The sequence below is a fragment of the Cydia amplana genome, chromosome 13 (genome assembly GCF_948474715.1).
Source record: "Cydia amplana chromosome 13, ilCydAmpl1.1, whole genome shotgun sequence".
In the NCBI taxonomy this organism is placed as follows: Eukaryota; Metazoa; Arthropoda; class Insecta; order Lepidoptera; family Tortricidae; genus Cydia; species Cydia amplana.
In genome coordinates, this window is record NC_086081.1 from 2143281 (window position 1) to 2154665 (window position 11385).

The following is an 11385-nucleotide window of genomic DNA, read 5'->3' on the forward strand; positions in this document are numbered from 1 at the left end:
TAGTTGTGGATCCTCTGCTTCCATTAAGTCCTTGTACTTTGTTGCAAAACGTATTATAATAAAAGAAAGAGCATAATAATATTTTTTACTAGTCGTAGTCGAACTAATTTTGCGGGTACGGAATCATCACATGACATGTGTAGGTGTTATTATTGGAAAGAGACACGATGAAAAAAATATAACAAACATAACATATAATGCTTGTGTGCATTATAGGTACCTAAAATATAAATTTGACCTATTAATTCAATCGTATTTACGATACCGAAACTAATCAATTAATAGGCATAGAAGACGGGCAATCCATGTACAATGCCGCGAGGATTGTCTTAAGGATGGCGTTAATAGATTATTGTGTACTCATAAGGAAGCAAACTGACATATTTACGGTGAAAGCGTCTACATTGAAACCTGAAAGAAGCGACGGATTATATAATTGAATCCCGAGACTACGAGAGAAATTCTGATACAGAATCCTGAACGTTGTGGCATACTGACATGACATAAATTTATTAATTTCCGCTACCTAAAGGTTGTCTGGAAGAGATCGCTTTTTAGCGATAAGACCGCCTGTTGTTTAACCTCTTCTTCCTGTATTATCCGTATTGTTTTCTGTAATGAGGTGTGCAATAAAGAGTATTTGTATTGTATTGTATTGTTGTGGGAGAGTCAAATGTTAACGCCCAAGGTGATAATACTTTTGGTACCATCTGCCACATACTGCTTTTCACTACACCTACACCTACGTGGGCTACGAGTATGTGGAAGTTATTATTTCATAATTGTAAGGTTTGTAGGTTCTTTTCACGGTGAAAAAATAGCCAAAATTATGGAAACTACTTATATTTTTAAGAGGGCGGTACATCCACAAAATTCTAGCGTTAAGGGACGTGCGGAGAGTGCAACAGCTTATATCGACTGGTTTAATTTTGCTCTAGTGAGGTAAACTATCAGGGCCGCTCCCGCGCACTCCGCCTTCCCCGTGCGTCCCCTAGCTTTGACAAACGTAAAACTGGTATTTAAAAACTTAAATCTAATTGCGTCGCGCACATGCCCCACCCCAGTGCTGCCCTAGCAGCACTCTTCTCCTATAGGTATTCGAGCGACGCGTGCGGCGGAACGGGTTAAGACACCCGTCTTCGTCCTTATTCGAACCATTCTGGTTCGTCCGTCTCGTCCAGGTAAAGTCTGTTCGATAATGCCTCGTGGCCAGATGTTACGAGGCCCATCAGGGTCGACAATAAGGACTAGGTCTCCCACTTGCAAGGGCCTCTGCTCCTTATTCCATTTTGGTCGCGGCAACAAATCGGGTAACACTTCTCTGACCCAACGTTTCCAATATAGATCGGCAAGCCTCTGTGCAATTCGCCATTGTTTTCTAAGGAAAAACTCAGAGTTATCGAAAACGCCCATTTGAGGTAAGTTTGACGATGAGCCCAAAAGAAAATGGTTTGGTGTCAAGGTCACTTCACTTCCGGCTTCTACAGAGACGTGTGTAAGAGGTCGACTATTAACCATATTTTCCACCTCAGCGAGTAACGTGTTATATGTCTCTTCCCTGGGTGCACGTTCTTTCAGGACGATTTTCAGCGAGCTCTTTACGCTTTTTATAAGGCGCTCCCATGCCCCACCCCAGTGTGGGCTAGCGGCGGGAATGAACGTCCATTTGGTCCCATTATTTATGGCAACGTTGCGAATCTCGTCATTATTTTTCAGTTCCTGAAGTGCCCTTTTCAGCTCGACATCGGCGCCACGAAGATTCGTACCGTTGTCAGAAAATATTTGTTGAGGCCATCCCCTCCTCGCGGCCATACGGCGGAGGGCCATAATTAAGGCATCAGTCGTCAAGAAAGCAACGGTTTCCAAATGAATAGCCCTAACGGTCAGGCATGTGAAAATCACCCCGTATCTCTTCTCTCGTCTTCTCCCAATGGCCACTTCTTGTGGACCGAACAGGTCTATTCCGCAGAAGGTGAACGGTCGCTGGTGATGAGCCATCCGTGCTTCAGGTAAGTTACCCATTCTGGGGATCTCAGGTCGACTTTTCTTTATTCTGCAGACCATACATTTAGATGCAATATTTTTAACCGTCGGGCGAAGTTTAATAACCCAATATTTTTGTTTAAGGTTATTCACCACAGTCTCTTGATTCTGATGAGCGGCGCTAACATGGTAAGACTTTACAATCAATCTAGTTATGTAATCTTTTCCATCTAGGATTATTGGTCTTTTTGTTTCAGGTGACACATCGGCAGCAGCATCAATTCGGCCCCCGACGCGCAGGACTCCGTGCTCATCAAGGTAAGGAGATAAGGTAAGTAGCTTACTACTTTTTTCTATGTATTTTCCTTGTTTCAGGATTTTAATTTCGTCGCTAAACGATTGGGCCTGTGATTGTCTAATCAGCAGGCGCTCGGCTTCCTCCATTGCTCCGTAATTATTATTATCGGTAAGTTTTCGACATATTTTTATAAACTTCAAAACAGCGTGAGTACTTCGAAGCAGGCGCAACCAAGATGAAAATCGCGTAGGCTCAGGTACAGGTAAGTCCTTATACTCATTATTTACCATTTGTACAATGTTAACACACTCTAATTCATTGTCATTTATTGCAGGTTGTAAACAATCCGTCGGCCAAGTGCGCTCATTGTCGTATAAGTAAACCGGTCCGTGTAGCCATTGATTTTGCAGAATAGATACATCATACGCCTCTCTTGTGCCTACGTCCGCTACATTAAGGTGCGTAGGGACGTACCTCCACTCGTCACTGCAGGTAAGTTCGTCTATTTCGCCTAAGCGATTAGCTATGTACGGCTTATAGGTGCGACAATTGTTTCTGATCCAGTGTAAAGTCGTAGACGAGTCACTCCAGAATATTTTGCGATTAGGTTTTATTTTATGCTCCTTTATTATAGTTTCAGCCAGTCTAGCAGCTAGGACAGCAGAATTCAGTTCAAGTCGCGGGATTGACGTTGTTTTATTTGGCGAAATTCGGCATTTACTTGCCACAAATGCCATGTACACATGAGCGTTGCTTTCCCAGCGCCAGTACGCGACGGCACACATAGCTTTGCCAGACGCATCGCAAAACAAGTGCAATTGTAAATTCGTATAGCATGCACCGGGCGATGGTGCTAAGTTCAGTAGCGGTTGCACCGGCGCGGGCGCGCCATCCTTGTCTCGCTCACTAGCTGTGCCGGCCGCCGCCGCGATCGAGTCTGTCTCCTTCACTCCCGTAGCTCCCATATGCGCTGCGTTATGGTAAAATCTCGGTAGCCGTATGTTACGTAATGACTGTAAACAACTTATCCAATTGCACCATTTTTCATATATTTTGTTAGGTATTTCCGTATCCCAATCTATGTTTTCTTGCCAACATAATTGTAGAATCATTTTTCCATTAACAGTAAACGGCGATAAAAATCCATAGACGTCAAATATGGACATCACAACTCGTAAAATGTCCCGTTTTGTCGGTCTTTGTGTTCCGTTGATAATATTTTCAGGAATCTTCTTAAATGAAACGTCAAAACCCAGTACATCTTCATGTGGAAACCAAATTAAGCCGAGAGTTCGTTCGCTTTCATATTGTTCTCCGGTTTTAAACTTTACAGCCGCTTCGCCGAGAGTCGATTTTGGCATGGACTCGAGAACTTGTTTACTATTAGACGTCCAGTTACGTAATTCGAAGCCACCTTGCTGATGAATGGATTTTATATCTCTTATCAACTCAATAGCGGTTTTCTCATCTGGTAGGCTGTCTATATAATCGTCCACGTAGTGTTGGTTGTATATAGCTTCGCAGGCAGGTAACATCGTCGGCTCGAAACGCTGAGCGTTCTTGTTTTTTATATATTGGGCTACGAACGGGCTACAGTTAGCACCGAATATTAGCGAAGTCATGACATAGGTTTTCACTGGTCCCTTGGGGTCGCTTCGGTATAAAAACCGTAGTGCATTTTGGTCCTCTTCTCTGATTTTGACGCGTAAGAACATATCTTTTATGTCGGCAGTTACACCAATCCTTTGCTCTCGGAACCGCAACATTATTCCAAACAGTGACCTCAGTAGGTCGGGGCCCTTAAGTAGGTAATGGTTTAGCGACAATCCTTTCGTTTCAGCGGCGCAGTCAAAAACAAGCCGGAGGCGCTTTTTATTTTTATTATCCACTCCAAAATGTGGTAAGTACCATGTCTTGCTAGTTACTGTGGTATCCTTTAGCTCTTGTGCGTAGTCATTGTCAAACAGGTGCTGGACGCGCTCGTTGTATCTCTCTCTATAGCCATCACATTTTTCCATCTTGCGTTCCACTCCCTTAAGGCGCGACATCGCGTGAGGGAAAGAGTCAGGTAACTCACACTGTTCATTCTTCCAGGGGAGTCCAACGTGCCACCGCCCATCAACAAGTTTAGAAGTTTTGTCCAGTTTTTCTACGGCGCATACGTCGTTATAGTTCTCACGGGGTTTACTAGTTACGCCCAGTGAGTCATACGTGAAAGAACGACGTACTTCTTCATGTAGGTCTTGCAGCAGTCGTTTGTTCTCAGTCGCGTCTTCGGTGACGTTATTATTGGAGATAAACAGAGTTGAGTGCTGCACAGCTGACGACGTACGAGCGGGAGCTCTTCCGTGTATGCACCAACCAAGAGGTGTGCGAGTGGCGCAGGGCTCGTCAGGACTACCAACAACGATTTCCAATGGTAACTGCAGGTGGTAGTTGTCTTGGCCTATCAGTATTTCTGGTTTTAAGTTTTCATCACAGAAATTATTTTTGAGTCCTTGTAAATGAGTAAATTCATCACAGTTCACTAAGTTCATGTTATTATAGTTCGGTAGGTCAAGGTCATTAACACTTTGCGCGGTAAGCGTAAACTTTTGTCCATTTTTGTTAGATATAGTTATATCCACGAGATAAGATTCGCACACTAGCTCCGAGTCCTTCCACGCGCCACGCACACGCATGCACTCGCGACGGCCGCGCGCCCCCACCCGTTTGGCAAGGTTTGCGCTTATAATACTGACTGAGCTGCAGTCGTCAAGCAAACAGCTGGTTCTGATCACACCGCAGGGTCCATGGATAGTTATAGGCACTGCTTTTATTAAGCCCTTTGGAGTAGAAGAGGAGTTCACGTGCGACACTATTTCCGTTTTAGGCTCCGCTTCAATCTCGGTTACTTGCACTGTACTATTATTGACCTCATTTTGTTTCTCATTAGGTACAAAATGCAATAACCGATGATGCGCTAATCCACAGTTGTTTACATCGCAGGCGGCTGCGGGACAAGTATTTCGGTCGTGATGCGATAACAAACACTTGTAACATAAACCGCGGCGTTTAACGTATTGCCAGCGATCTTTGCGTAAAGATTTTTTTAAACTTTTTACACTGCGGCAAGTCATGTGTAGCTATTTTACAGTAACGGCACATATTATTAAGTTCATTATGTCCACTTTGCACTAATACAGTCTGATGCGCGTTAAAGTCATTCTTATCGTGATATTTATTACGTTTAAAATTGTCCGGACGTGTGTTTAGTAATGTAGCACTGCATGTAGACACTTTGAGCGCTTCTTCGTGAAGAAAATTAGCTAATAAGTCGAATCTAGAAGTAGTTCCTTCGGTGATGCGTTGATAACTATAGTCGGCCCATTTTGATAACAATATGGTAGGCAGCTTTGACAACACAATAGTGACAAGACTCATTCCTTGTAGGTATTCTTCACGTTTTAGGGCACGTACGGCAGCGACGTAATTTCTTATTTTATTCGAAAACACGATGATTTCTTTGTGGTAATCAGGGGCCATTGTGCCTAATCGTTTGATCTCGTAGACGATTCGGGATAATATGACGTCAGGGTTCCCGAATTGTAACTCTAAGGTTGACATCAGTATTTCTGGAGATGTGGTACTGATAAGTAGGGCATTCACTGCGTCCTTGGCGGATCCACGAAGGCATTTCCTTAGGCGCCATAGGTTCTCGCTATCGCTAAATTTGCAGACTCGGGTAGACTCGTCGAATGCAGATTTAAATTGAAGCCACTCCATAGGGTCTCCAGAAAATATTGGTAACTCTTTAGGTGTGCTGATGCGGCTTAGCAAATTAGAATTGTTGTTTTGGTTGCAAACAGAAGTGGACATCATATCCTTAAGTACACAGGCTAACTGTTGAATTGGACCTTCGGTGCCGGAATCCATGACGGCCGGCGGGTGCAGCAAGCCTGAAGATTGACCTTGATTAGCGGCGTGCTGCGATTCCAACTCTAAATTACTGCGTTCTACCCACTTAGCAACTTCACTTCGATTATCGGTTTCCGACGGGGGACTGTATTCTTCTTCTAATTCGGCAAGTTCCGCTTCTAAGCGTTTATCGATAAGCTGCATTTCTATTCGTGCTTTCTTCTCGGCCGCTTCCAGTTCTAACTTCTTTTTACGAGCCTCGATAGTAGATGAAGACGATTTCCGGGACAAAGACTTATGGGAGCCGGGCATTTCGGACTTTGTACTTCGGGCTTTTACCACTATTGTTTTGTCAGGTTGCACTGTTTGTGATTTCTTCTCGACTGACTCCAATTCTAGCTTTCTGCGAGCCTCCATAGAAGTTGTAAAAGATTTCTCAGACACAGGTTTATGGGAGCAGCCGGGCATCACTTCAACTTTAAACATCTCGGATTTCACACTTCGTACTTCCAATAATTTGTCCGGTTGTACTTGAGCTTCATCATTTTTAGCTGCACTCGTACTCGGCTCACTTTGAACGGCTTCATAAGCTTCTTTTCTCTCCTGTTCTCTTCTTACAGTTCCACGAGTTTTGACCATTATTTTAGACGGCGGCGTGAAGAACATCAAGATCCGGCTCGAAGACCACTTTGTAAGGTTTGTAGGTTCTTTTCACGGTGAAAAAATAGCCAAAATTATGGAAACTACTTATATTTTTAAGAGGGCGGTACATCCACAAAATTCTAGCGTTAAGGGACGTGCGGAGAGTGCAACAGCTTATATCGACTGGTTTAATTTTGCTCTAGTGAGGTAAACTATCAGGGCCGCTCCCGCGCACTCCGCCTTCCCCGTGCGTCCCCTAGCTTTGACAAACGTAAAACTGGTATTTAAAAACTTAAATCTAATTGCGTCGCGCACAATAATATAATTTATGCTAAAAACAGCGTCTGTCTGTTTGTGTGTATGTAGGTATGTTCGCGATAAACTCAAAAACTACTAAACGAATTTTCATGCGGTTTTCAACTATCAATAGAGTATTGAGGAAGGTTTAGGTTTATAATTTGTTAAGGTAACCCGTGCAAAGCCGGGGCGGGTCGCTAGTAGATATAGGAGATTTTGGATATTTTTCAATGAAATAAATTTCATCTTATCTTTATCTTAGATATTAAAATGAAATGAAACTACCTAAAGATTGGTTAAAAACGTTAGATATTTTAATGATTTCACAATTTGATCGTCATCCAGACGCCATATAGTGCTTTTTTTTTGTTTTTTTTTTTTTCACTTTCATTGTTATAAGTACTCGTAATGTTTAATAGTTAAATACTCTGTCTTCTTTAAAGAACCTTAAACTTCATTACATTTCTCTGTCGTGCAACAGTTTTGCACAACTTGTTCCTTGTCCGTGCAACAGTCCTCCACACCTGGTTTCTTATCCGTGCAACAGTTCTGCACTACTTGTTCCCCATCTGTGCATTGGGCAGTTGTGTTGTGAAGTGTGCACTGCGGCTCGCCTGAGGTTGTATGGTTCGTATATTGCATTTCTAAGGTCTGCTGCCTTAGTTTTATCATCTCGCTGCGTATCAACAATATCAGGTATATTTGTACAACTAGAACAATCGAATTAAAGAAATACATAACGACATAGCAATTGGTAAAGTAAATAGTTTTTGTTCCAATACATAATATTAGTGTTGGAACTACTGAGAACTGAGTAGTTCCATTATTTCGATATATATATTTTTTTATTTACACTTCACACACGCACACACTTTTTATTTAAATATATTAAGTCCAATAAACAATTCAAGATCTTGGAAAAAATACTTACAAATAAGACTGAAAGCGAATCCTGAACTCATGAGCATGTCGAAGACAACATATTTGTTGTGATTTATGACTGTCCATTGTATGTAAGCGATACTGATGTTTATGTACAGTTGGAAGCAGTTTCCCAGCGTCAGTAAGCCCAGCCACACCATGTTGTATATGTAGGATATTTTCAGCAAATTCACATTTTTCTGTGATAATAATAAAATACTCAATGAATAATCTCACACCTCAGAGATGGATGGATGGATGCCGAAGACCGGGCGAAGTATTTATGTATTACAACAATTTTCTATGTAAAAATGTAAGTATCCACGAATGTAGTGTCGATACAAACCCGATAGGGTTTCACGGCACTTTTCTGTTTGAATCAATGTAAGATTTGAATATAGCATAAATAAATAAAAAATAAAAAAGTGGAGAAGACTGAGCAGGAAAGCGGACCCTGGCGCTAGGCCGGGAAAACGCTAGGTTGAAGAAGAAGAAGAATAATAAAATACTCAATAAGAAACTCTGGCAATGGCAAAATGCCGGGATATCGCGAGGAAGATGAATGACTCAATGAGAAACTCTAAAATGTCGTGTAATTAAGAGAAAAGGGGACGGCCGCCTCTCCATACAAACGTAGTCCTAATTTTATTTTAGCTATGCCTCTTCATTGGTTTTTTTAGATTTTTCGTTTACTATAAAAGTTAGGAGCGAAAATCAATTTCCATAAAGTTTGTAAATGCTCCTGAATTTAATAATACTTAAAAATTCAAAAAATCAAACGAAGGAGCAAAGCTATAGTCAATATACATAAAATTGTGTTATCTTAATATCCAGAGAGGAAAATGAGGACTACGTTTATATGGAAAGCTTGTTTCGGAGGGATCGTTCACTTTCGTCTTAAATAATAAAGTTTAAACGTAAAGCGCTAAAGTCAGATGTCTTTTTTTTTCAGCTTTAAACTTATCGAAAGCTCTTTTCTCCGATTTCGTAAGAGTCATGCGAACCCATCGCCAAACTATCAGATCAGCTTCTGTCAGTATAATACTGTATTGTCATCGGAAATACGGTAGTGTGCCAAATTTAAGCTCAATCAGACACCGGGAAGTAGTTGAAATTTAAGCTACAATATTTGAAGCACATATACATACCTATACAAAGAAATATGTATACTTGGTAAAGCTAAGTAAAAGTGTGTAAAAAATTCACACACCCGTCGGTACCTATGTAAATATTTACTCACAAGCTTCATCGAAAAACATACCTTGTGTCCAGCGACTATAAGGATAATACCGAAGGCCATATCTAGGAGTATACAGATGTCAATTATTGACACAATCACAAAATCTCTGACCTCCATAGGTCTCCAAGACCTGGTCGCATAAATATACATTATGAACCCACTGTATATAATGGCCAAAATGTCGAGTACCTGTAAAATAATACATAAATAAATATTATGGGGCATTATTACAAAAAAATATGAAGTCCTACATAAGCTCAATAAGGCTTGTGTTGTGGGAATGTATCGACAACGATATATATATTATAAAATATACAAAAATACGTACACTGTATAAATAGTTTACATAGAAAACACCCATGACCCAGGAACAAATATTCGTGCTCATCACACAAATAAATAACCTTACCGGGATTCGAACCCAGGACCATCGGCTTTATAGGCAGGGTCACTAACTCACTACCCACTAGGCCAAATCAAATCCAAATGAACGTTATTAAATATTTATCGTTCAAAATCGTCAATTCTACCAGCCAATAGGTATTTAAGAAAACGACTCAAAATTTCCATCAAATTACTTTGCCTCTCTTGTGGATAAAAATAACTTTCTCATCAGTTTTTGAACAAGCAAGAGAGCCTTTACGAGCTGGTGCGGAAAAGAGGAAATGCGAAACGAGTGGCGATGGAATTACCTATTCGCACGTGTATCGTACAACGTTTTACAGTACATATGGCACTTTAAACTTTCGACATATGCACGCAAAGTGCTATTTTCCGCACTAGTTCAGGTAAGTAACACCATATGTAGGTACTGTAAAATAATATGAACGCTCATTCCAGACACTTACCACTTTAGTATATCCCCAAACAATCAGGCCTCTTCTTAACGGCAAGCAGAAACAACATCTTTTTAATTCTGGGGCTTCGCTGTGCATTTTTACTAAAATCGTTTTTCACTCAAATTTACTTTTTTATTTGTACTTAATATTCTTTATTCAAATTAAATTCAGAACATGACTGTGTAGCTGTCCTTTGTATGATTTACATTAATCTGTGTTCATTTTATCAAGTTGTGGATGTTATATCCTTATGAAGCAGACAGTTGTTATTGTTTTGTTCGTTAAAAGATAACGGAGACAAAAAAAAATAGGTATATTAACTGTGCACTCTGACTGGAGGCCGATTCTATTTTTAAAACAATTTGATATGGTTTAATCTCATTTTGAGTCGTGCCATCAGTCTCACACGCACCAACAAGTGCAAGTGAAATGAGTAGTTGTGAGGCATCCGAACTTATGTAGCTAAAAAAATTAAATATTTATTTTTAGAAAAAACAATTCTACATTTATATAGATAGATAGCAGCCGCCATAAAAGTTACGCTTTCATTTAAAACGACATATTTAACATGAAATTGTAAGTAGGTACATTACATAAGTACATGAATATTAAAGTAACATACATATATCAATGTCATCTGGTACCAGTTTTTTGCTAGAAATTTTAATACAAGGAAATTAAAGCGAGTAGAAGTTTTACAATATTTCTTACTTTCACAATTTCTATTCGATTCGTTTCTTTGTACTTATAACAAGTTTTAGCAACCAAAATTATTAACAGTTTATAGATATATTTACATAAATGTTCATGCCTACTTTCATGTAATTTAAGCATGCCTTTTCAAAATAAGAATGTTACTTTGATTGCATGAGAGCAGCTTTCTGGGGTCATACCATTCATTGCGATTCAGTTTAGGTCCTAAACAGAATCGCAATAAGGACAATAAGGACATCATGGTAAGGCCCCTGGTGGCGGGTTTCTTTTTCGGTCAGCGAAATCCGCTAACGCTGATTAGTGCTGATCAAAGTAGTATCAAAACAAATTAAAACCCATATCAAATTGTTAAAATAGAATCGGTCTTCGGTACAACTCAATTGCTTTTAGATTTATTAAGGTATTTTCAATATTTTGAGTATTATTTATTGAATTGATTTTTCAGAAGCAGAGTGACGTAGGAACGCTTTATGTCTTAAGAATCCGGGAACTACCGAATTCCCGATAAAAACCAGTAATATTTGTATCTCTTTGATGTTTATTTTGTAATAGGT

At 40.2% G+C, this 11385-nt stretch overlaps 1 protein-coding gene across 1 annotated transcript; it reads right to left on the minus strand.

The window, feature by feature from the left end:
- Window positions 1-7564: 7564 nt before the first annotated feature.
- On the minus strand, window positions 7565-10218 carry LOC134653687 (uncharacterized). Its single transcript, XM_063509079.1, has 4 exons — window positions 10127-10218; window positions 9300-9467; window positions 8049-8238; window positions 7565-7827 (listed from the first exon to the last, which is right to left on the minus strand). The coding sequence occupies exons 1-4, from the start codon at window positions 10211-10213 to the stop codon at window positions 7565-7567; spliced, it is 708 nt and encodes a 235-aa protein (XP_063365149.1). The 5' UTR covers window positions 10214-10218.
- Between the last annotated feature and the right edge of the window lie 1167 nt (window positions 10219-11385).

What these genes read in the sequence shown, in the direction of transcription:
- LOC134653687 (XM_063509079.1), bottom strand. Translation starts at nt 10,213, where the DNA reads ATGCACAGCGAAGCCCCAGAATTAAAAAGATGTTGTTTCTGCTTGCCG. An exon ending in TTTGGGGATATACTAAAGTG is followed by an intron (nt 9,468 to 10,126) that starts GTAAGTGTCTGG and finishes ATTATTTTACAG; the next exon opens with GTACTCGACATTTTGGCCAT. An exon ending in TTATAGTCGCTGGACACAAG is followed by an intron (nt 8,239 to 9,299) that starts GTATGTTTTTCG and finishes TTATTATCACAG; the next exon opens with AAAAATGTGAATTTGCTGAA.